The 22,302-nt window shown below is 46.2% G+C and overlaps 1 protein-coding gene, 29 non-coding genes and 1 pseudogene across 31 annotated transcripts in view; all 31 read right to left on the reverse strand.

The window, feature by feature from the left end:
• Positions 1-280: 280 nt before the first annotated feature.
• On the reverse strand, positions 281-399 carry LOC144986204 (5S ribosomal RNA). Its single transcript, XR_013650034.1, has one exon. It is a non-coding gene; the product is annotated as a 5S ribosomal RNA (ribosomal RNA).
• Positions 400-796: 397 nt separating this feature from the next.
• LOC144985185 (5S ribosomal RNA) lies at positions 797-915 on the reverse strand. The gene has a single exon (XR_013649013.1). It is a non-coding gene; the product is annotated as a 5S ribosomal RNA (ribosomal RNA).
• Positions 916-1,340: 425 nt separating this feature from the next.
• Positions 1,341-1,459, reverse strand: LOC144985187 (5S ribosomal RNA). Its single transcript, XR_013649015.1, has one exon. It is a non-coding gene; the product is annotated as a 5S ribosomal RNA (ribosomal RNA).
• Positions 1,460-1,886: 427 nt separating this feature from the next.
• On the reverse strand, positions 1,887-2,005 carry LOC144986205 (5S ribosomal RNA). The gene has a single exon (XR_013650035.1). It is a non-coding gene; the product is annotated as a 5S ribosomal RNA (ribosomal RNA).
• Positions 2,006-2,402: 397 nt separating this feature from the next.
• LOC144985188 (5S ribosomal RNA) lies at positions 2,403-2,521 on the reverse strand. The gene has a single exon (XR_013649016.1). It is a non-coding gene; the product is annotated as a 5S ribosomal RNA (ribosomal RNA).
• Positions 2,522-2,948: 427 nt separating this feature from the next.
• On the reverse strand, positions 2,949-3,067 carry LOC144985189 (5S ribosomal RNA). The gene has a single exon (XR_013649017.1). It is a non-coding gene; the product is annotated as a 5S ribosomal RNA (ribosomal RNA).
• A 425-nt stretch (positions 3,068-3,492) lies between these two features.
• Positions 3,493-3,611, reverse strand: LOC144985190 (5S ribosomal RNA). Its single transcript, XR_013649018.1, has one exon. It is a non-coding gene; the product is annotated as a 5S ribosomal RNA (ribosomal RNA).
• Positions 3,612-4,038: 427 nt separating this feature from the next.
• Positions 4,039-4,157, reverse strand: LOC144986206 (5S ribosomal RNA). Its single transcript, XR_013650036.1, has one exon. It is a non-coding gene; the product is annotated as a 5S ribosomal RNA (ribosomal RNA).
• A 397-nt stretch (positions 4,158-4,554) lies between these two features.
• LOC144985191 (5S ribosomal RNA) lies at positions 4,555-4,673 on the reverse strand. The gene has a single exon (XR_013649019.1). It is a non-coding gene; the product is annotated as a 5S ribosomal RNA (ribosomal RNA).
• A 425-nt stretch (positions 4,674-5,098) lies between these two features.
• On the reverse strand, positions 5,099-5,217 carry LOC144985192 (5S ribosomal RNA). The gene has a single exon (XR_013649020.1). It is a non-coding gene; the product is annotated as a 5S ribosomal RNA (ribosomal RNA).
• Positions 5,218-5,644: 427 nt separating this feature from the next.
• On the reverse strand, positions 5,645-5,763 carry LOC144986207 (5S ribosomal RNA). The gene has a single exon (XR_013650037.1). It is a non-coding gene; the product is annotated as a 5S ribosomal RNA (ribosomal RNA).
• Positions 5,764-6,160: 397 nt separating this feature from the next.
• Positions 6,161-6,279, reverse strand: LOC144985193 (5S ribosomal RNA). The gene has a single exon (XR_013649021.1). It is a non-coding gene; the product is annotated as a 5S ribosomal RNA (ribosomal RNA).
• Positions 6,280-6,704: 425 nt separating this feature from the next.
• Positions 6,705-6,823, reverse strand: LOC144985194 (5S ribosomal RNA). Its single transcript, XR_013649022.1, has one exon. It is a non-coding gene; the product is annotated as a 5S ribosomal RNA (ribosomal RNA).
• A 413-nt stretch (positions 6,824-7,236) lies between these two features.
• LOC144985195 (5S ribosomal RNA) lies at positions 7,237-7,355 on the reverse strand. The gene has a single exon (XR_013649023.1). It is a non-coding gene; the product is annotated as a 5S ribosomal RNA (ribosomal RNA).
• Positions 7,356-7,762: 407 nt separating this feature from the next.
• LOC144985196 (5S ribosomal RNA) lies at positions 7,763-7,881 on the reverse strand. The gene has a single exon (XR_013649024.1). It is a non-coding gene; the product is annotated as a 5S ribosomal RNA (ribosomal RNA).
• A 407-nt stretch (positions 7,882-8,288) lies between these two features.
• LOC144985198 (5S ribosomal RNA) lies at positions 8,289-8,407 on the reverse strand. The gene has a single exon (XR_013649026.1). It is a non-coding gene; the product is annotated as a 5S ribosomal RNA (ribosomal RNA).
• Positions 8,408-8,814: 407 nt separating this feature from the next.
• On the reverse strand, positions 8,815-8,933 carry LOC144985199 (5S ribosomal RNA). The gene has a single exon (XR_013649027.1). It is a non-coding gene; the product is annotated as a 5S ribosomal RNA (ribosomal RNA).
• Positions 8,934-9,439: 506 nt separating this feature from the next.
• Positions 9,440-22,302, reverse strand: part of LOC144984559 (uncharacterized) — a 402,969-nt gene continuing 390,106 nt past the window's right edge. The window contains exons 1-2 of one of the 2 annotated variants that reach the window (XM_078933405.1): positions 14,772-15,355; positions 9,440-14,064 (exon numbers count right to left, since the gene is read on the reverse strand). In XM_078933405.1, the coding sequence (XP_078789531.1) occupies positions 13,389-14,064; positions 14,772-14,836 (741 nt within the window). In that variant the 5' untranslated portion in view covers positions 14,837-15,355 and the 3' untranslated portion in view covers positions 9,440-13,388. Of the gene's footprint in view, positions 14,065-14,771; positions 15,356-22,302 lie in introns of those variants that run through there. The other variant, XM_078933406.1, reaches the window with a different exon arrangement.
• On the reverse strand, positions 15,656-15,774 carry LOC144985200 (5S ribosomal RNA). The gene has a single exon (XR_013649028.1). It is a non-coding gene; the product is annotated as a 5S ribosomal RNA (ribosomal RNA).
• LOC144985201 (5S ribosomal RNA) lies at positions 16,182-16,300 on the reverse strand. Its single transcript, XR_013649029.1, has one exon. It is a non-coding gene; the product is annotated as a 5S ribosomal RNA (ribosomal RNA).
• On the reverse strand, positions 16,708-16,826 carry LOC144985202 (5S ribosomal RNA). Its single transcript, XR_013649030.1, has one exon. It is a non-coding gene; the product is annotated as a 5S ribosomal RNA (ribosomal RNA).
• Positions 17,234-17,352, reverse strand: LOC144985203 (5S ribosomal RNA). The gene has a single exon (XR_013649031.1). It is a non-coding gene; the product is annotated as a 5S ribosomal RNA (ribosomal RNA).
• LOC144985204 (5S ribosomal RNA) lies at positions 17,760-17,878 on the reverse strand. The gene has a single exon (XR_013649032.1). It is a non-coding gene; the product is annotated as a 5S ribosomal RNA (ribosomal RNA).
• LOC144985205 (5S ribosomal RNA) lies at positions 18,308-18,426 on the reverse strand. The gene has a single exon (XR_013649033.1). It is a non-coding gene; the product is annotated as a 5S ribosomal RNA (ribosomal RNA).
• Positions 18,856-18,974, reverse strand: LOC144985206 (5S ribosomal RNA). Its single transcript, XR_013649034.1, has one exon. It is a non-coding gene; the product is annotated as a 5S ribosomal RNA (ribosomal RNA).
• LOC144985207 (5S ribosomal RNA) lies at positions 19,382-19,500 on the reverse strand. The gene has a single exon (XR_013649035.1). It is a non-coding gene; the product is annotated as a 5S ribosomal RNA (ribosomal RNA).
• On the reverse strand, positions 19,908-20,026 carry LOC144985209 (5S ribosomal RNA). The gene has a single exon (XR_013649037.1). It is a non-coding gene; the product is annotated as a 5S ribosomal RNA (ribosomal RNA).
• LOC144985210 (5S ribosomal RNA) lies at positions 20,456-20,574 on the reverse strand. Its single transcript, XR_013649038.1, has one exon. It is a non-coding gene; the product is annotated as a 5S ribosomal RNA (ribosomal RNA).
• Positions 20,982-21,100, reverse strand: LOC144985211 (5S ribosomal RNA). The gene has a single exon (XR_013649039.1). It is a non-coding gene; the product is annotated as a 5S ribosomal RNA (ribosomal RNA).
• LOC144986235 (5S ribosomal RNA) lies at positions 21,530-21,638 on the reverse strand (annotated as a pseudogene).
• On the reverse strand, positions 22,068-22,186 carry LOC144985968 (5S ribosomal RNA). The gene has a single exon (XR_013649798.1). It is a non-coding gene; the product is annotated as a 5S ribosomal RNA (ribosomal RNA).

Here is a 22,302-nt window from a genome sequence, read left to right on the forward strand (position 1 = left end):
ACCTCTGCAAAAACAGCCTTGGTTACACTCACAAAGTCTGAACAGAAGCACTGCTAACATCTGCTCATTATAACAGGTGGAGTAATTAGGCTAAAGGTTATGCATTTACACCTTGGCACTGTATGCTCTGAAGCTACCTGATTACTTTACATGAGGCAAAAGTTGTTTATTAAAAAAAAAAAAAAAAAAAAAAAAAAAAGAAAAAAGAAAAAAACCTAAAGTGAACTTTGAAGAAGATATTGGAAGAACACCCTCTGCTGGTTGGGAGGAAAAGATGGAAAACTTACAGCACCTGGTATTCCCAAGCGGTCTCCCATCCAGGTACTAACCAGGCCCAACCCTGATTGGCTTCCGAGATCGGACGAGATCGGGCGGGTCCAGAGTGGTGTGGCCGTAAGCACTTGCCAGTGTCCAGCAAAGCCTCTTGGCCAGCGAATCTCAACGTTTTCCAGCTTAAAGGTCCAAGCATTTCATCGTGTCCTTCTGATTAACACACCTGCTGATTGGACACACCCACCTGCTGCAAAAACCATGCCATTTCAGCTCACCTCTGCAAAAACAGCCTTGGTTACACTCACAAAGTCTGAACAGAAGCACTGCTAACATCTGCTCATTATAACAGGTGGAGTAATTAGGCTAAAGGTTATGCATTTACACCTTGGCACTGAATGCTCTGAAGCTACCTGATTACTTTACACGAGGCAAAAGTTGCTTATTAAAAAGAAAAAAACCTTAGGTGAACTTTGAAGCAGATTTTGGAAGAACACCCTCTGCTGGTTGGGAGGAAAAGATGGAAAACTTACAGCACCTGGTATTCCCAAGCGGTCTCCCATCCAGGTACTAACCAGGCCCAACCCTGTTTGGCTTCCGAGATCGGACGAGATCGGGCGGGTCCAGAGTGGTGTGGCCGTAAGCACTTGCCAGTGTCCAGCAAAGCCTCTTGGCCAGTGAATCTCAAAGTTTTCCTGCTTAAACTTCCAAGCATGCCATCGTGTCCTTCTGATTAACACACCTGCTGATTAGACACACCCACCTGCTGCAAAAACCATGCCATTTCACCTCTCCTCTGCAAAATCAGCCTTGGTTTAAACACACACAAAGTCTGAACAGAAACACTGCTAACATCTGCTCATTATAACAGGTGGGTGTAATTAGGCTAAAGGTTATGCATTGACACCTTGATTCTGATTGCTCTGAAGCTACCTGATTACTTTACATGAGGCAAAAGTTGTTTATTAAAAAAAAAAAAAAAAAAAAAAAGAAAAAGAAAAAAACCTTAGGTGAACTTTGAAGCAGATTTTGGAAGAACACCCTCTGCTGGTTGGGAGGAAAAGATGGAAAACTTACAGCACCTGGTATTCCCAAGCGGTCTCCCATCCAGGTACTAACCAGGCCCAACCCTGTTTGGCTTCCGAGATCGGACGAGATCGGGCGGGTCCAGAGTGGTGTGGCCGTAAGCACTTGCCAGTGTCCAGCAAAGCCTCTTGGCCAGTGAATCTCAAAGTTTTCCTGCTTAAACTTCCAAGCATGCCATCGTGTCCTTCTGATTAACACACCTGCTGATTGGACACACCCACCTGCTGCAAAAACCATGCCATTTCAGCTCACCTCTGCAAAAACAGCCTTGGTTACACTCACAAAGTCTGAACAGAAGCACTGCTAACATCTGCTCATTATAACAGGTGGAGTAATTAGGCTAAAGGTTATGCATTTACACCTTGGCACTGTATGCTCTGAAGCTACCTGATTACTTTACATGAGGCAAAAGTTGTTTATTAAAAAAAAAAAAAAAAAAAAAAAAAAAAGAAAAAAGAAAAAAACCTAAAGTGAACTTTGAAGAAGATATTGGAAGAACACCCTCTGCTGGTTGGGAGGAAAAGATGGAAAACTTACAGCACCTGGTATTCCCAAGCGGTCTCCCATCCAGGTACTAACCAGGCCCAACCCTGATTGGCTTCCGAGATCGGACGAGATCGGGCGGGTCCAGAGTGGTGTGGCCGTAAGCACTTGCCAGTGTCCAGCAAAGCCTCTTGGCCAGCGAATCTCAACGTTTTCCAGCTTAAAGGTCCAAGCATTTCATCGTGTCCTTCTGATTAACACACCTGCTGATTGGACACACCCACCTGCTGCAAAAACCATGCCATTTCAGCTCACCTCTGCAAAAACAGCCTTGGTTACACTCACAAAGTCTGAACAGAAGCACTGCTAACATCTGCTCATTATAACAGGTGGAGTAATTAGGCTAAAGGTTATGCATTTACACCTTGGCACTGAATGCTCTGAAGCTACCTGATTACTTTACACGAGGCAAAAGTTGCTTATTAAAAAGAAAAAAACCTTAGGTGAACTTTGAAGCAGATTTTGGAAGAACACCCTCTGCTGGTTGGGAGGAAAAGATGGAAAACTTACAGCACCTGGTATTCCCAAGCGGTCTCCCATCCAGGTACTAACCAGGCCCAACCCTGTTTGGCTTCCGAGATCGGACGAGATCGGGCGGGTCCAGAGTGGTGTGGCCGTAAGCACTTGCCAGTGTCCAGCAAAGCCTCTTGGCCAGTGAATCTCAAAGTTTTCCTGCTTAAACTTCCAAGCATGCCATCGTGTCCTTCTGATTAACACACCTGCTGATTAGACACACCCACCTGCTGCAAAAACCATGCCATTTCAGCTCACCTCTGCAAAATCAGCCTTGGTTTAAACACACACAAAGTCTGAACAGAAACACTGCTAACATCTGCTCATTATAACAGGTGGGTGTAATTAGGCTAAAGGTTATGCATTGACACCTTGATTCTGATTGCTCTGAAGCTACCTGATTACTTTACATGAGGCAAAAGTTGTTTATTAAAAAAAAAAAAAAAAAAAAAAAAAGAAAAAGAAAAAAACCTTAGGTGAACTTTGAAGCAGATTTTGGAAGAACACCCTCTGCTGGTTGGGAGGAAAAGATGGAAAACTTACAGCACCTGGTATTCCCAAGCGGTCTCCCATCCAGGTACTAACCAGGCCCAACCCTGTTTGGCTTCCGAGATCGGACGAGATCGGGCGGGTCCAGAGTGGTGTGGCCGTAAGCACTTGCCAGTGTCCAGCAAAGCCTCTTGGCCAGTGAATCTCAAAGTTTTCCTGCTTAAACTTCCAAGCATGCCATCGTGTCCTTCTGATTAACACACCTGCTGATTAGACACACCCACCTGCTGCAAAAACCATGCCATTTCACCTCTCCTCTGCAAAATCAGCCTTGGTTTAAACACACACAAAGTCTGAACAGAAACACTGCTAACATCTGCTCATTATAACAGGTGGGTGTAATTAGGCTAAAGGTTATGCATTGACACCTTGATTCTGATTGCTCTGAAGCTACCTGATTACTTTACATGAGGCAAAAGTTGTTTATTAAAAAAAAAAAAAAAAAAAAAAAGAAAAAGAAAAAAACCTTAGGTGAACTTTGAAGCAGATTTTGGAAGAACACCCTCTGCTGGTTGGGAGGAAAAGATGGAAAACTTACAGCACCTGGTATTCCCAAGCGGTCTCCCATCCAGGTACTAACCAGGCCCAACCCTGTTTGGCTTCCGAGATCGGACGAGATCGGGCGGGTCCAGAGTGGTGTGGCCGTAAGCACTTGCCAGTGTCCAGCAAAGCCTCTTGGCCAGTGAATCTCAAAGTTTTCCTGCTTAAACTTCCAAGCATGCCATCGTGTCCTTCTGATTAACACACCTGCTGATTGGACACACCCACCTGCTGCAAAAACCATGCCATTTCAGCTCACCTCTGCAAAAACAGCCTTGGTTACACTCACAAAGTCTGAACAGAAGCACTGCTAACATCTGCTCATTATAACAGGTGGAGTAATTAGGCTAAAGGTTATGCATTTACACCTTGGCACTGTATGCTCTGAAGCTACCTGATTACTTTACATGAGGCAAAAGTTGTTTATTAAAAAAAAAAAAAAAAAAAAAAAAAAAAGAAAAAAGAAAAAAACCTAAAGTGAACTTTGAAGAAGATATTGGAAGAACACCCTCTGCTGGTTGGGAGGAAAAGATGGAAAACTTACAGCACCTGGTATTCCCAAGCGGTCTCCCATCCAGGTACTAACCAGGCCCAACCCTGATTGGCTTCCGAGATCGGACGAGATCGGGCGGGTCCAGAGTGGTGTGGCCGTAAGCACTTGCCAGTGTCCAGCAAAGCCTCTTGGCCAGCGAATCTCAACGTTTTCCAGCTTAAAGGTCCAAGCATTTCATCGTGTCCTTCTGATTAACACACCTGCTGATTGGACACACCCACCTGCTGCAAAAACCATGCCATTTCAGCTCACCTCTGCAAAAACAGCCTTGGTTACACTCACAAAGTCTGAACAGAAGCACTGCTAACATCTGCTCATTATAACAGGTGGAGTAATTAGGCTAAAGGTTATGCATTTACACCTTGGCACTGAATGCTCTGAAGCTACCTGATTACTTTACACGAGGCAAAAGTTGCTTATTAAAAAGAAAAAAACCTTAGGTGAACTTTGAAGCAGATTTTGGAAGAACACCCTCTGCTGGTTGGGAGGAAAAGATGGAAAACTTACAGCACCTGGTATTCCCAAGCGGTCTCCCATCCAGGTACTAACCAGGCCCAACCCTGTTTGGCTTCCGAGATCGGACGAGATCGGGCGGGTCCAGAGTGGTGTGGCCGTAAGCACTTGCCAGTGTCCAGCAAAGCCTCTTGGCCAGTGAATCTCAAAGTTTTCCTGCTTAAACTTCCAAGCATGCCATCGTGTCCTTCTGATTAACACACCTGCTGATTAGACACACCCACCTGCTGCAAAAACCATGCCATTTCACCTCTCCTCTGCAAAATCAGCCTTGGTTTAAACACACACAAAGTCTGAACAGAAACACTGCTAACATCTGCTCATTATAACAGGTGGGTGTAATTAGGCTAAAGGTTATGCATTGACACCTTGATTCTGATTGCTCTGAAGCTACCTGATTACTTTACATGAGGCAAAAGTTGTTTATTAAAAAAAAAAAAAAAAAAAAAAAGAAAAAGAAAAAAACCTTAGGTGAACTTTGAAGCAGATTTTGGAAGAACACCCTCTGCTGGTTGGGAGGAAAAGATGGAAAACTTACAGCACCTGGTATTCCCAAGCGGTCTCCCATCCAGGTACTAACCAGGCCCAACCCTGTTTGGCTTCCGAGATCGGACGAGATCGGGCGGGTCCAGAGTGGTGTGGCCGTAAGCACTTGCCAGTGTCCAGCAAAGCCTCTTGGCCAGTGAATCTCAAAGTTTTCCTGCTTAAACTTCCAAGCATGCCATCGTGTCCTTCTGATTAACACACCTGCTGATTGGACACACCCACCTGCTGCAAAAACCATGCCATTTCAGCTCACCTCTGCAAAAACAGCCTTGGTTACACTCACAAAGTCTGAACAGAAGCACTGCTAACATCTGCTCATTATAACAGGTGGAGTAATTAGGCTAAAGGTTATGCATTTACACCTTGGCACTGTATGCTCTGAAGCTACCTGATTACTTTACATGAGGCAAAAGTTGTTTATTAAAAAAAAAAAAAAAAAAAAAAAAAAAAGAAAAAAGAAAAAAACCTAAAGTGAACTTTGAAGAAGATATTGGAAGAACACCCTCTGCTGGTTGGGAGGAAAAGATGGAAAACTTACAGCACCTGGTATTCCCAAGCGGTCTCCCATCCAGGTACTAACCAGGCCCAACCCTGATTGGCTTCCGAGATCGGACGAGATCGGGCGGGTCCAGAGTGGTGTGGCCGTAAGCACTTGCCAGTGTCCAGCAAAGCCTCTTGGCCAGCGAATCTCAACGTTTTCCAGCTTAAAGGTCCAAGCATTTCATCGTGTCCTTCTGATTAACACACCTGCTGATTGGACACACCCACCTGCTGCAAAAACCATGCCATTTCAGCTCACCTCTGCAAAAACAGCCTTGGTTACACTCACAAAGTCTGAACAGAAGCACTGCTAACATCTGCTCATTATAACAGGTGGAGTAATTAGGCTAAAGGTTATGCATTTACACCTTGGCACTGAATGCTCTGAAGCTACCTGATTACTTTACACGAGGCAAAAGTTGCTTATTAAAAAGAAAAAAACCTTAGGTGAACTTTGAAGCAGATTTTGGAAGAACACCCTCTGCTGGTTGGGAGGAAAAGATGGAAAACTTACAGCACCTGGTATTCCCAAGCGGTCTCCCATCCAGGTACTAACCAGGCCCAACCCTGTTTGGCTTCCGAGATCGGACGAGATCGGGCGGGTCCAGAGTGGTGTGGCCGTAAGCACTTGCCAGTGTCCAGCAAAGCCTCTTGGCCAGTGAATCTCAAAGTTTTCCTGCTTAAACTTCCAAGCATGCCATCGTGTCCTTCTGATTAACACACCTGCTGATTAGACACACCCACCTGCTGCAAAAACCATGCCATTTCACCTCTCCTCTGCAAAATCAGCCTTGGTTTAAACACACACAAAGTCTGAACAGAAACACTGCTAACATCTGCTCATTATAACAGGTGGGTGTAATTAGGCTAAAGGTTATGCATTGACACCTTGATTCTGATTGCTCTGAAGCTACCTGATTACTTTACATGAGGCAAAAGTTGTTTATTAAAAAAAAAAAAAAAAAAAAAAAGAAAAAGAAAAAAACCTTAGGTGAACTTTGAAGCAGATTTTGGAAGAACACCCTCTGCTGGTTGGGAGGAAAAGATGGAAAACTTACAGCACCTGGTATTCCCAAGCGGTCTCCCATCCAGGTACTAACCAGGCCCAACCCTGTTTGGCTTCCGAGATCGGACGAGATCGGGCGGGTCCAGAGTGGTGTGGCCGTAAGCACTTGCCAGTGTCCAGCAAAGCCTCTTGGCCAGTGAATCTCAAAGTTTTCCTGCTTAAACTTCCAAGCATGCCATCGTGTCCTTCTGATTAACACACCTGCTGATTGGACACACCCACCTGCTGCAAAAACCATGCCATTTCAGCTCACCTCTGCAAAAACAGCCTTGGTTACACTCACAAAGTCTGAACAGAAGCACTGCTAACATCTGCTCATTATAACAGGTGGAGTAATTAGGCTAAAGGTTATGCATTTACACCTTGGCACTGTATGCTCTGAAGCTACCTGATTACTTTACATGAGGCAAAAGTTGTTTATTAAAAAAAAAAAAAAAAACAAAAAAAAAAACCTTAGGTGAACTTTGAAGCAGATTTTGGAAGAACACCCTCTGCTGGTTGGGAGGAAGAGATGGAAAACTTACAGCACCTGGTATTCCCAAGCGGTCTCCCATCCAGGTACTAACCAGGCCCAACCCTGTTTGGCTTCCGAGATCGGACGAGATCGGGCGGGTCCAGAGTGGTGTGGCCGTAAGCACTTGCCAGTGTCCAGCAAAGCCTCTTGGCCACTCAATCTCAAGGTTTTCCTGCTTAAAGCTACAGGCTTGCCATTGTGTCCTCCTGATTAACACACCTGCTGACTAGACACACCCACCTGCTGCAAAAACCATGCCATTTCACCTCTCCTCTGCAAAATCAGCCTTGGTTTAAACACACACAAAGTCTGAACAGAAACACTGCTAACATCTGCTCATTGTAACAGGTGGGTGTAATTAGGCTAAAGGTTATGCATTGACACCTTGATTCTGATTGCTCTGAAGCTACCTGATTACTTTACATGAGGCAAAAGTTGTTTATTAAAAAAAAAAAAAAAAAAACCTTAGGTGAACTTTGAAGCAGATTTTGGAAGAACACCCTCTGCTGGTTGGGAGGAAAAGATGGAAAACTTACAGCACCTGGTATTCCCAAGCGGTCTCCCATCCAGGTACTAACCAGGCCCAACCCTGTTTGGCTTCCGAGATCGGACGAGATCGGGCGGGTCCAGAGTGGTGTGGCCGTAAGCACTTGCCAGTGTCCAGCAAAGCCTCTTGGCCACTCAATCTCAAGGTTTTCCTGCTTAAAGCTACAGGCTTGCCATTGTGTCCTCCTGATTAACACACCTGCTGACTAGACACACCCACCTGCTGCAAAAACCATGCCATTTCACCTCTCCTCTGCAAAATCAGCCTTGGTTTAAACACACACAAAGTCTGAACAGAAACACTGCTAACATCTGCTCATTGTAACAGGTGGGTGTAATTAGGCTAAAGGTTATGCATTGACACCTTGATTCTGATTGCTCTGAAGCTACCTGATTACTTTACATGAGGCAAAAGTTGTTTATTAAAAAAAAAAAAAAAAAAACCTTAGGTGAACTTTGAAGCAGATTTTGGAAGAACACCCTCTGCTGGTTGGGAGGAAAAGATGGAAAACTTACAGCACCTGGTATTCCCAAGCGGTCTCCCATCCAGGTACTAACCAGGCCCAACCCTGTTTGGCTTCCGAGATCGGACGAGATCGGGCGGGTCCAGAGTGGTGTGGCCGTAAGCACTTGCCAGTGTCCAGCAAAGCCTCTTGGCCACTCAATCTCAAGGTTTTCCTGCTTAAAGCTACAGGCTTGCCATTGTGTCCTCCTGATTAACACACCTGCTGACTAGACACACCCACCTGCTGCAAAAACCATGCCATTTCACCTCTCCTCTGCAAAATCAGCCTTGGTTTAAACACACACAAAGTCTGAACAGAAACACTGCTAACATCTGCTCATTGTAACAGGTGGGTGTAATTAGGCTAAAGGTTATGCATTGACACCTTGATTCTGATTGCTCTGAAGCTACCTGATTACTTTACATGAGGCAAAAGTTGTTTATTAAAAAAAAAAAAAAAAAAACCTTAGGTGAACTTTGAAGCAGATTTTGGAAGAACACCCTCTGCTGGTTGGGAGGAAAAGATGGAAAACTTACAGCACCTGGTATTCCCAAGCGGTCTCCCATCCAGGTACTAACCAGGCCCAACCCTGTTTGGCTTCCGAGATCGGACGAGATCGGGCGGGTCCAGAGTGGTGTGGCCGTAAGCACTTGCCAGTGTCCAGCAAAGCCTCTTGGCCACTCAATCTCAAGGTTTTCCTGCTTAAAGCTACAGGCTTGCCATTGTGTCCTCCTGATTAACACACCTGCTGACTAGACACACCCACCTGCTGCAAAAACCATGCCATTTCACCTCTCCTCTGCAAAATCAGCCTTGGTTTAAACACACACAAAGTCTGAACAGAAACACTGCTAACATCTGCTCATTGTAACAGGTGGGTGTAATTAGGCTAAAGGTTATGCATTGACACCTTGATTCTGATTGCTCTGAAGCTACCTGATTACTTTACATGAGGCAAAAGTTGTTTATTAAAAAAAAAAAAAAAAAAAACCTTAGGTGAACTTTGAAGCAGATTTTGGAAGAACACCCTCTGCTGGTTGGGAGGAAAAGATGGAAAACTTACAGCACCTGGTATTCCCAAGCGGTCTCCCATCCAGGTACTAACCAGGCCCAACCCTGTTTGGCTTCCGAGATCGGACGAGATCGGGCGGGTCTTTTTTTTTTTTTTTTTATCTTTTATTAATAAAGGAGATTAAAATATATACAAAGGTTTTTCATCACAGCAAAACAAAAATAGATAACATACAGAGTCCAAAATTAGCTTCAAATATCCTGCCAAAGCAAACATAAATAAATTAGACTTTTAGCCAAACTCCATTGTGCATGTTTATACTAACAGCCCAGCATTTGAAACACATTTCAGCCGTCCATCAGGTTCCATCCGTCTCAAAGTCTCCAGATGCCCCGTCAATAATCTCATAAGACAGCTCCATCTGTCCATAGTCCTCCTCTCCTTGAGTGCCAAGTTCCTGGCCTGGTAGATGGTAAATCGTCCAAGAGCGAGGACCAGGTCCGCCAACTTCCATCCTGGACGTCTTTGGTTCCTGTGCACTCCGAACAGGGTTGCCCACCTCCAATCTTCCTCCACCACCCACTCAAAAGAGCACCGGTCCCTCAGCATGTCTCTGAGCCCTTGCAGAAACGGCTTCAACACCGAACAGTCCAAAAACATGTGTTCCAGTGTCTCAGGGACTGTGCCACAAACAGGACACGTCCTTTCATATAAGTCCTTATTGATCTGATGTAGGACTACACTGGAATAAATTTTTCTATGGCGCAGTCTGAAATCCGTATTCCATACCATATGAGGAAAAATACTACCTTTCAGGCTCCACCAAATCTCCGCTGGGTCCTTACCCGGGAATACCGATGCCCAGGCAGCCTCTGCTGCAGGAACCTTCGACTCCAGGGCAATCAGCAGGGCGTACCAAGCCTTTGTTGGGAGCGACTTCACCTCCATCGATGCACCACCCTGACAGATCTGAAATGAGTACCCTGTGTCCTGCAGTGTAGGACCACCGCTCCTCACAGAGATCAACCACCGCAGCGGTATAGAGGAGGAGAGCTTTGCAAAAAACTGCTTCACCCTCCTCCTCTCACCCTGGTTCAGGTCAGGACAGAACCTGAATAACAAGTCCGAGATGCCACGCAGTCTCCCTCCAGCCACGACGTCCCCTACAAGGAGACAATCACGCTCCTCCAACAGCCTGCATTGTAGGGGAAGACCGCCACACATGAGCACAGGATTATTGAAAATCGGTTGGCACAACACCTGGTAAGGGGTGGATACAGATTGGGTGATGTATCCCCCAGCTTTATACCATGCCGTTAGCATTTCTGCTGAGAAAGTGTCCAAGTCCCGAAGAGCCGTCAGTGGTCTTCTTTGACAGAAGACAGCAAGGCCGAGACGAGAAACCTGGAGAAAACCCTCTACAAAATAATCCTTCCAGAATGGGGTCTGATCCGTGTCCAGGAGCCGAGCCGCCAGTTTCAGGCGTAAAGCCCCCTTCCTGGCGCCCAACTCCACCAGATTCAGACCACCATTCTGGATGGCTCTCGATAAAGTGTACCTGGAAATCTGGTTGGCCTTAGAGCCCCAAAGAAAATTTGAAATGAGATTATTAATTGTCAGTTGAAAGTTTTCCGGAAATGGCAGAATTGATAGGACATAATTCACCCTTGAAAAGACCAGTGTGTTTATTACCATCACCTTACCCCTTAGAGTCAACCTGCGCATCTTCCAGAGACCCAAAATTTGTGCAAGTTTACCCACCACCTCTGTCCAGTTTTTACAAATAGCTTCACCACGTGATCGAGCCAACCAGATTCCCAGTATTTTAACTTCTCTCACAGCCTCTTTGAAACCCCACTTGTTTGTCGTCCCGACCTTGCTGCCCAAAAACAAAATCTCAGATTTGCCAACGTTGAGCCTTGCTCCTGATGCCTCACAGAAAGTCTTAATATGTTGCAGGGCCCCATCGACACTAGCCACATCAGTCAGCACCAGGCTAGTGTCGTCCGCATATGAGAAGATTTTGGTTTCCCTCCCGGCAGGCGTGACCACACCCCGAATATTGCCATCCGCCTTTATCATGCCTGCCAGGGGTTCCACCGCAATACTAAACAGCATTGCAGACAATGGGCAACCCTGTCGGATTGATCTTCCGATTTTCACAACACCTGTCAAAAGCCCATTACATTGCACACTGCTCCCAGCAGTTGCATATAATGTTTTTATTCTGGAAATGAAAGGTGCCCCAAAACCAAAGCCCTCTAAGACCCTCCACAAAAACCCGTGTTCAACCCTGTCAAAAGCTTTACTGAAATCCAAATTCAAAAATAAACCTCCCCTCTTTTCCATGTGATCCACCGTGCACATAAGTGATAAGATTGTGTCTGAAATTTTCCTGCCCTGCACCCCATAAGCTTGTGTTGAAACCAGGATGGAGGGGAGCACCTCCTTCAGTCTGTTAGCAAAAACCCTTGTCAGGATTTTATAGTCCATGTTCAGTAGCGTAATTGGTCTGTAGTTCTCCAGGTCGGCCCTATCTCCTTTATTTTTAAAAATCAATTTAATAGTGCCCATACAGAAGCAGGGCGATGGCAAATGACCAGCGAAAAAAGCTCCGAACAGCTTAAACAGGATAGGGAGAAGGTCCTCCTGAAAGCACTTGTAAAATTCAGCTGTCAGACCATCCACCCCTGGAGACTTATTTGTGTTTTGTCCCCCAATGGCTACCTTTATTTCCTCAAATCCTATGTCTGCATCACATGTCCGCCTGTCCTCATCACACACCCTAGAAGATATGGCCTCAACACAGGCCTCAACAGCAGTGAAATCACACACACCCTCCTTAAACAAATTCTTATAATAGACTTCCACAGCATCCAGAATGTCATCCAAATTATTGCAAACCTTGCCATCCACATCATGCAGTGTCTTTATCACCGTTTTCTCCTTCCTCCTCTTTTCCAGCCCTAGAAAAAACGCAGAAGATCTCTCCCCTTCCACAAAATTCCTCACCCTGGCCCTTATAGCTGCTGCCCTACACCTCTCCACCTCAAACTGCCTCAAACGATCTAAGGCAGCTGAGTAGATTATTGCATCCCTGTTGGGGTCCTCCGCCAACAGAGATGCCTCCCTCATCAGCACCTCTCTTACCCCCCTTTCCTCCTCCCTGGCATCCCACGCCCTCTTTTTACAATATGCGATAGTCGACCTTTTAATTTTGGCCTTCAAATCCCCCCACCAAACAAAAATATCCACTGCTTCATCCATGTGCTCCCTATGATAAGCCAAGAGAGACTTAATCCTCCTTTGGTAATCCAGCTCCCCCAAAACACTGTTATTTAAAATCCACATCCCTCCACCATTCCTAACTTTGACCCTGTCAAGAACCACCTCCACCCATGCGTGATCGCTCCACGCGTGTGGTATATACGTGACTCCATTCAACATCCTGGTGACTGAACACGCAGACAGAACATGATCTATCCTGGACTGCTTCAGCACCCCCTTCACCAACTGTCGCCTTGAGAAGTCCCTCTTTCCGTGATTTAACACCCTCCAGGCATCAATAATGTCATAGTCTGACATAATTGAAAAAAGTTCCTTCCTACCGACATCATTTTTAAAAACATTCCTCACCGACAAATCCGTAGGTGCTAGAGCAGTGTTAAAATCCCCCACCAGCAGGGAAAAATCATTTATGAAAGGCCTTAGGGAGTGAAAAAAACTCTGTCTTTCCACTTGATCATTAGAAGCATAAACGTTGATCAATCTCAACTTCTTCCCAGCCCATTCTAAATCTATCATTAAAAACCGTCCTGCAGGATCCACCCCCCTGAGCGTCACACTGTCAAAGACTCCCGATCTGACAAATACAGCAACTCCTGCTGTGCGCCTCGGGCCCGCCGCATAAAAAGCAGATCCCCCCCACAGCTTCTCAGCCTGCACGCGAGTTTCATTCTCCCAATGCACCTCCTGCAAACAGAGAATGTCACACCTCTCGCCCAAAACTCCCTTAATTCTTTCCATCACACACACTCCTCTAATGTTTAAACTGAGGAGCCGGACCATAAATAAACAGAAGCACAGAGACATTACGCCGATTTCTTCTTCTTCGCCTTCCCAGTCTGCTTCATAGAGAGTGTCCTCCGCTGTTGGAGCGTCAGCCTGTCAACTTCCATGTCTGAATCGTCCACGTCGTCAGTCACGTCCACTTTGTCCTGAGGGGGTAAAGAAAAGGATGTCATGCTCATTTCACCGCAGCTCTCCTCTCTCCGTCGGATTTCTCCCTCCAGCGGAGCTGAGGCAGCAGCGTCGCACATTCCAGACATTCCTTTCGGGACGAGGTCCGCAGCCTCTCCCGCCCGGCCAGGGGCAGAGCCAGCGTTCTGGGGCTGAGCTCCCCCCTTCACGGGAACAGATTTTAACGAGGCAGGGCCAACTCCGTGGGCCCCCCCCGCCCGGATGGGAGTAGCGGCATTGGTCGGGTGCTGCTCACCCTCCCTCACGGGAACATCGGCTGTCGACAGCAGGATCTCACCTGGATCCCCCGCCGCTCGGAACAGGTCTGAGCCGCTGCGAGCCGCCTGTTGACCGAGGACGCCTCCCCCCTCAGCTGACGTGTCGTCCGGTCTTCTGTCGCCGTGGAGCGCAGCAGGCACCTGCGCCGCAGGTACCCGCGCGTCAGGCACGGAGTCAGACAGGTCCTCCTCCTCCTCCGACATGCTGTCCAGCGCCTCCTCACCCGCAGCGGAGGCCACGTCATTCTCACTGTCACTCAGACAAATACAATTTTCTGTTTTGTTCAAACACACAGAACACTTGGAGAGAGCGACCTTGCACTCTCTGGCGTAATGTCCCTGAACTCCACATTTATTGCATAAAAATTCCGGACAGTCTCTAACAATGTGCCCCGGTCTGATGCAGATCCTGCAGACTTTCACCTGCTTATCGTGTATCACCCTGAAGAATTCTGGTCCCGTCGCGGTATTAAACTTCGCTGAGTATGGCAACGATTGCACACTTTCATTAAATTTTACTTTTACAAACCTAGTCCCGTCTGCTACGTTGGTGCCGGGCCACATTCTCCGTTTAATCGGCGACACAGCCGACACCTTCCACCCCTCCAGTTTCTCCAGAATCTCCTCATCAGTAATGTATGCCGGCAGCCCCAGAAAAGAGACCACCAGCTCATCATTCGAAATACTTTTCCCTTGTACTGTTGTGTTCCCAATTTTAAACCCATCCAATAGTTTATCCCTGCCAACAGCGTTAGACATTGTTAACTCATATCGCTTACTTCCCACAGACCGACACGCTACCACGCCCCCACAGAGCAACCTGCTATAACGAAGAAGCTCCGTGACAGACACGGGGTCTTCTCCCAATAAATCAACGTGAATCGTCAAATCCTTCTCATATTTTACCTTAGGAGGCTCCCCTCCATCCACACCCCGTGATTTTGTGCCACCACCCACCGTGACAGAAGCGGGTCTCGCCGCCACACCTGCAGCTGACGGACCCGCAACGACATTCCCCGCATTCCTCGCGGAGTTAGACCTCTGTCCCACACCGACAGAACTCCCCCCCGCTGAAGCCATGCTCTCAGGACGGGGGGGTAAAAGAAAACCACCGTGAAAACCCCGTACCAAAGGTGACAAAAGAGAGAGAGAAAAGAAAAAAAAAGAGAACTCCCCAGCAGTCAAAAGACTGTGGGGAGCGGAAGAAGCCACACACACACGCACACACACACACACACACACAATATGTCCAGACGTAAACAGTCAAACAAAGAAACAAACACAAAAAGAGAGGAAAAAAGAAGAGAAAATCAGAAGACGCCGAGAATCAGCCCAACGGTCACCGAGATTCAAAAGTGCCAACGTCACACCCTCCTGCACTCGCGCATGCGTGTTCAGGGTGGTATGGCCGTAAGCACTTGCCAGTGTCCAGCAAAGCCTCTTGGCCAGTGAATCTCAAAGTTTTCCTGCTTAAACTTCCAAGCATGCCATCGTGTCCTTCTGATTAACACACCTGCTGATTAGACACACCCACCTGCTGCAAAAACCATGCCATTTCACCTCTCCTCTGCAAAATCAGCCTTGGTTTAAACACACACAAAGTCTGAACAGAAACACTGCTAACATCTGCTCATTATAACAGGTGGGTGTAATTAGGCTAAAGGTTATGCATTGACACCTTGATTCTGATTGCTCTGAAGCTACCTGATTACTTTACATGAGGCAAAAGTTGTTTATTAAAAAAAAAAAAAAAAAAAAAAAGAAAAAGAAAAAAACCTTAGGTGAACTTTGAAGCAGATTTTGGAAGAACACCCTCTGCTGGTTGGGAGGAAAAGATGGAAAACTTACAGCACCTGGTATTCCCAAGCGGTCTCCCATCCAGGTACTAACCAGGCCCAACCCTGTTTGGCTTCCGAGATCGGACGAGATCGGGCGGGTCCAGAGTGGTGTGGCCGTAAGCACTTGCCAGTGTCCAGCAAAGCCTCTTGGCCACTCAATCTCAAGGTTTTCCTGCTTAAAGCTACAGGCTTGCCATTGTGTCCTCCTGATTAACACACCTGCTGACTAGACACACCCACCTGCTGCAAAAACCATGCCATTTCACCTCTCCTCTGCAAAATCAGCCTTGGTTTAAACACACACAAAGTCTGAACAGAAACACTGCTAACATCTGCTCATTGTAACAGGTGGGTGTAATTAGGCTAAAGGTTATGCATTGACACCTTGATTCTGATTGCTCTGAAGCTACCTGATTACTTTACATGAGGCAAAAGTTGTTTATTAAAAAAAAAAAAAAAAAAACCTTAGGTGAACTTTGAAGCAGATTTTGGAAGAACACCCTCTGCTGGTTGGGAGGAAAAGATGGAAAACTTACAGCACCTGGTATTCCCAAGCGGTCTCCCATCCAGGTACTAACCAGGCCCAACCCTGTTTGGCTTCCGAGATCGGACGAGATCGGGCGGGTCCAGAGTGGTGTGGCCGTAAGCACTTGCCAGTGTCCAGCAAAGCCTCTTGGCCAGTGAATCTCAAAGTTTTCCTGCTTAAACTTCCAAGCATGCCATCGTGTCCTTCTGATTAACACACCTGCTGATTAGACACACCCACCTGCTGCAAAAACCATGCCATTTCACCTCTCCTCTGCAAAATCAGCCTTGGTTTAAACACACACAAAGTCTGAACAGAAACACTGCTAACATCTGCTCATTATAACAGGTGGGTGTAATTAGGCTAAAGGTTATGCATTGACACCTTGATTCTGATTGCTCTGAAGCTACCTGATTACTTTACATGAGGCAAAAGTTGTTTATTAAAAAAAAAAAAAAAAAAACCTTAGGTGAACTTTGAAGCAGATTTTGGAAGAACACCCTCTGCTGGTTGGGAGGAAAAGATGGAAAACTTACAGCACCTGGTATTCCCAAGCGGTCTCCCATCCAGGTACTAACCAGGCCCAACCCTGTTTGGCTTCCGAGATCGGACGAGATCGGGCGGGTCCAGAGTGGTGTGGCCGTAAGCACTTGCCAGTGTCCAGCAAAGCCTCTTGGCCACTCAATCTCAAGGTTTTCCTGCTTAAAGCTACAGGCTTGCCATTGTGTCCTCCTGATTAACACACCTGCTGACTAGACACACCCACCTGCTGCAAAAACCATGCCATTTCACCTCTCCTCTGCAAAATCAGCCTTGGTTTAAACACACACAAAGTCTGAACAGAAACACTGCTAACATCTGCTCATTGTAACAGGTGGGTGTAATTAGGCTAAAGGTTATGCATTGACACCTTGATTCTGATTGCTCTGAAGCTACCTGATTACTTTACATGAGGCAAAAGTTGTTTATTAAAAAAAAAAAAAAAAAAACCTTAGGTGAACTTTGAAGCAGATTTTGGAAGAACACCCTCTGCTGGTTGGGAGGAAAAGATGGAAAACTTACAGCACCTGGTATTCCCAAGCGGTCTCCCATCCAGGTACTAACCAGGCCCAACCCTGTTTGGCTTCCGAGATCGGACGAGATCGGGCGGGTCCAGAGTGGTGTGGCCGTAAGCACTTGCCAGTGTCCAGCAAAGCCTCTTGGCCACTCAATCTCAAGGTTTTCCTGCTTAAAGCTACAGGCTTGCCATTGTGTCCTCCTGATTAACACACCTGCTGACTAGACACACCCACCTGCTGCAAAAACCATGCCATTTCACCTCTCCTCTGCAAAATCAGCCTTGGTTTAAACACACACAAAGTCTGAACAGAAACACTGCTAACATCTGCTCATTGTAACAGGTGGGTGTAATTAGGCTAAAGGTTATGCATTGACACCTTGATTCTGATTGCTCTGAAGCTACCTGATTACTTTACATGAGGCAAAAGTTGTTTATTAAAAAAAAAAAAAAAAAAACCTTAGGTGAACTTTGAAGCAGATTTTGGAAGAACACCCTCTGCTGGTTGGGAGGAAAAGATGGAAAACTTACAGCACCTGGTATTCCCAAGCGGTCTCCCATCCAGGTACTAACCAGGCCCAACCCTGTTTGGCTTCCGAGATCGGACGAGATCGGGCGGGTCCAGAGTGGTGTGGCCGTAAGCACTTGCCAGTGTCCAGCAAAGCCTCTTGGCCACTCAATCTCAAGGTTTTCCTGCTTAAAGCTACAGGCTTGCCATTGTGTCCTCCTGATTAACACACCTGCTGACTAGACACACCCACCTGCTGCAAAAACCATGCCATTTCACCTCTCCTCTGCAAAATCAGCCTTGGTTTAAACACACACAAAGTCTGAACAGAAACACTGCTAACATCTGCTCATTGTAACAGGTGGGTGTAATTAGGCTAAAGGTTATGCATTGACACCTTGATTCTGATTGCTCTGAAGCTACCTGATTACTTTACATGAGGCAAAAGTTGTTTATTAAAAAAAAAAAAAAAAAAAAAGAAAAAGAAAAAGAAAAAAACCTTAAGTGAACTTTGAAGCAGATTTTGGAAGAACACCCTCTGCTGGTTGGGAGGAAGAGATGGAAAACTTACAGCACCTGGTATTCCCAAGCGGTCTCCCATCCAGGTACTAACCAGGCCCAACCCTGTTTGGCTTCCGAGATCGGACGAGATCGGGCGGGTCCAGAGTGGTGTGGCCGTAAGCACTTGCCAGTGTCCAGCAAAGCCTCTTGGCCACTCAATCTCAAGGTTTTCCTGCTTAAAGCTACAGGCTTGCCATTGTGTCCTCCTGATTAACACACCTGCTGACTAGACACACCCACCTGCTGCAAAAACCATGCCATTTCACCTCTCCTCTGCAAAATCAGCCTTGGTTTAAACACACACAAAGTCTGAACAGAAACACTGCTAACATCTGCTCATTGTAACAGGTGGGTGTAATTAGGCTAAAGGTTATGCATTGACACCTTGATTCTGATTGCTCTGAAGCTACCTGATTACTTTACATGAGGCAAAAGTTGTTTATTAAAAAAAAAAAAAAAAAAAAAGAAAAAGAAAAAGGAAAAAACCTTAGGTGAACTTTGAAGCAGATTTTGGAAGAACACCCTCTGCTGGTTGGGAGGAAAAGATGGAAAACTTACAGCACCTGGTATTCCCAAGCGGTCTCCCATCCAGGTACTAACCAGGCCCAACCCTGTTTGGCTTCCGAGATCGGACGAGATCGGGCGGGTCCAGAGTGGTGTGGCCGTAAGCACTTGCCAGTGTCCAGCAAAGCCTCTTGGCCACTCAATCTCAAGGTTTTCCTGCTTAAAGCTACAGGCTTGCCATTGTGCCCTTCTGATTAACACACCTGCTGACTAGACACACCCACCTGCTGCAAAAACCATGCCATTTCACCTCTCCTCTGCAAAATCAGCCTTGGTTTAAACACACACAAAGTCTGAACAGAAACACTGCTAACATCTGCTCATTGTAACAGGTGGGTGTAATTAGGCTAAAGGTTATGCATTGACACCTTGATTCTGATTGCTCTGAAGCTACCTGATTACTTTACATGAGGCAAAAGTTGTTTATTAAAAAAAAAAAAAAAAAAACCTTAGGTGAACTTTGAAGCAGATTTTGGAAGAACACCCTCTGCTGGTTGGGAGGAAAAGATGGAAAACTTACAGCACCTGGTATTCCCAAGCGGTCTCCCATCCAGGTACTAACCAGGCCCAACCCTGTTTGGCTTCCGAGATCGGACGAGATCGGGCGGGTCCAGAGTGGTGTGGCCGTAAGCACTTGCCAGTGTCCAGCAAAGCCTCTTGGCCACTCAATCTCAAGGTTTTCCTGCTTAAAGCTACAGGCTTGCCATTGTGTCCTCCTGATTAACACACCTGCTGACTAGACACACCCACCTGCTGCAAAAACCATGCCATTTCACCTCTCCTCTGCAAAATCAGCCTTGGTTTAAACACACACAAAGTCTGAACAGAAACACTGCTAACATCTGCTCATTGTAACAGGTGGGTGTAATTAGGCTAAAGGTTATGCATTGACACCTTGATTCTGATTGCTCTGAAGCTACCTGATTACTTTACATGAGGCAAAAGTTGTTTATTAAAAAAAAAAAAAAAAAAACCTTAGGTGAACTTTGAAGCAGATTTTGGAAGAACACCCTCTGCTGGTTGGGAGGAAAAGATGGAAAACTTACAGCACCTGGTATTCCCAAGCGGTCTCCCATCCAGGTACTAACCAGGCCCAACCCTGTTTGGCTTCCGAGATCGGACGAGATCGGGCGGGTCCAGAGTGGTGTGGCCGTAAGCACTTGCCAGTGTCCAGCAAAGCCTCTTGGCCACTCAATCTCAAGGTTTTCCTGCTTAAAGCTACAGGCTTGCCATTGTGTCCTCCTGATTAACACACCTGCTGACTAGACACACCCACCTGCTGCAAAAACCATGCCATTTCACCTCTCCTCTGCAAAATCAGCCTTGGTTTAAACACACACAAAGTCTGAACAGAAACACTGCTAACATCTGCTCATTGTAACAGGTGGGTGTAATTAGGCTAAAGGTTATGCATTGACACCTTGATTCTGATTGCTCTGAAGCTACCTGATTACTTTACATGAGGCAAAAGTTGTTTATTAAAAAAAAAAAAAAAAAAAAAGAAAAAGAAAAAGAAAAAAACCTTAAGTGAACTTTGAAGCAGATTTTGGAAGAACACCCTCTGCTGGTTGGGAGGAAGAGATGGAAAACTTACAGCACCTGGTATTCCCAAGCGGTCTCCCATCCAGGTACTAACCAGGCCCAACCCTGTTTGGCTTCCGAGATCGGACGAGATCGGGCGGGTCCAGAGTGGTGTGGCCGTAAGCACTTGCCAGTGTCCAGCAAAGCCTCTTGGCCACTCAATCTCAAGGTTTTCCTGCTTAAAGCTACAGGCTTGCCATTGTGTCCTCCTGATTAACACACCTGCTGACTAGACACACCCACCTGCTGCAAAAACCATGCCATTTCACCTCTCCTCTGCAAAATCAGCCTTGGTTTAAACACACACAAAGTCTGAACAGAAACACTGCTAACATCTGCTCATTGTAACAGGTGGGTGTAATTAGGCTAAAGGTTATGCATTGACACCTTGATTCTGATTGCTCTGAAGCTACCTGATTACTTTACATGAGGCAAAAGTTGTTTATTAAAAAAAAAAAAAAAAAAACCTTAGGTGAACTTTGAAGCAGATTTTGGAAGAACACCCTCTGCTGGTTGGGAGGAAAAGATGGAAAACTTACAGCACCTGGTATTCCCAAGCGGTCTCCCATCCAGGTACTAACCAGGCCCAACCCTGTTTGGCTTCCGAGATCGGACGAGATCGGGCGGGTCCAGAGTGGTGTGGCCGTAAGCACTTGCCAGTGTCCAGCAAAGCCTCTTGGCCACTCAATCTCAAGGTTTTCCTGCTTAAAGCTACAGGCTTGCCATTGTGTCCTCCTGATTAACACACCTGCTGACTAGACACACCCACCTGCTGCAAAAACCATGCCATTTCACCTCTCCTCTGCAAAATCAGCCTTGGTTTAAACACACACAAAGTCTGAACAGAAACACTGCTAACATCTGCTCATTGTAACAGGTGGGTGTAATTAGGCTAAAGGTTATGCATTGACACCTTGATTCTGATTGCTCTGAAGCTACCTGATTACTTTACATGAGGCAAAAGTTGTTTATTAAAAAAAAAAAAAAAAAAAAAGAAAAAGAAAAAGGAAAAAACCTTAGGTGAACTTTGAAGCAGATTTTGGAAGAACACCCTCTGCTGGTTGGGAGGAAAAGATGGAAAACTTACAGCACCTGGTATTCCCAAGCGGTCTCCCATCCAGGTACTAACCAGGCCCAACCCTGTTTGGCTTCCGAGATCGGACGGGTCCAGAGTGGTGTGGCCGTAAGCACTTGCCAGTGTCCAGCAAAGCCTCTTGGCCACTCAATCTCAAGGTTTTCCTGCTTAAAGCTACAGGCTTGCCATTGTGTCCTCCTGATTAACACACCTGCTGACTAGACACACCCACCTGCTGCAAAAACCATGCCATTTCACCTCTCCTCTGCAAAATCAGCCTTGGTTTAAACACACACAAAGTCTGAACAGAAACACTGCTAACATCTGCTCATTGTAACAGGTGGGTGTAATTAGGCTAAAGGTTATGCATTGACACCTTGATTCTGATTGCTCTGAAGCTACCTGATTACTTTACATGAGGCAAAAGTTGTTTATTAAAAAAAAAAAAAAAAAAAAAGAAAAAGAAAAAGGAAAAAACCTTAGGTGAACTTTGAAGCAGATTTTGGAAGAACACCCTCTGCTGGTTGGGAGGAAAAGATGGAAAACTTACAGCACCTGGTATTCCCAAGCGGTCCCCCATCCAGGTACTAACCAGGCCCAACCCTGTTTGGCTTCCGAGATCGGACGAGATCGGGCGGGTCCAGAGTGGTGTGGCCGTAAGCACTTGCCAGTGTCCAGCAAAGCCTCTTGGCCACTCAATCTCAAGGTTTTCCTGCTTAAAGCTACAGGCTTGCCATTGTGTCCTCCTGATTAACACACCTGCTGACTAGACACACCC

Source organism: Oryzias latipes, chromosome 16 (genome assembly GCF_053564925.1).
Source record: "Oryzias latipes strain Hd-rR chromosome 16, Olatipes_Hd-rR_3.1".
In the NCBI taxonomy this organism is placed as follows: Eukaryota; Metazoa; Chordata; class Actinopteri; order Beloniformes; family Adrianichthyidae; genus Oryzias; species Oryzias latipes.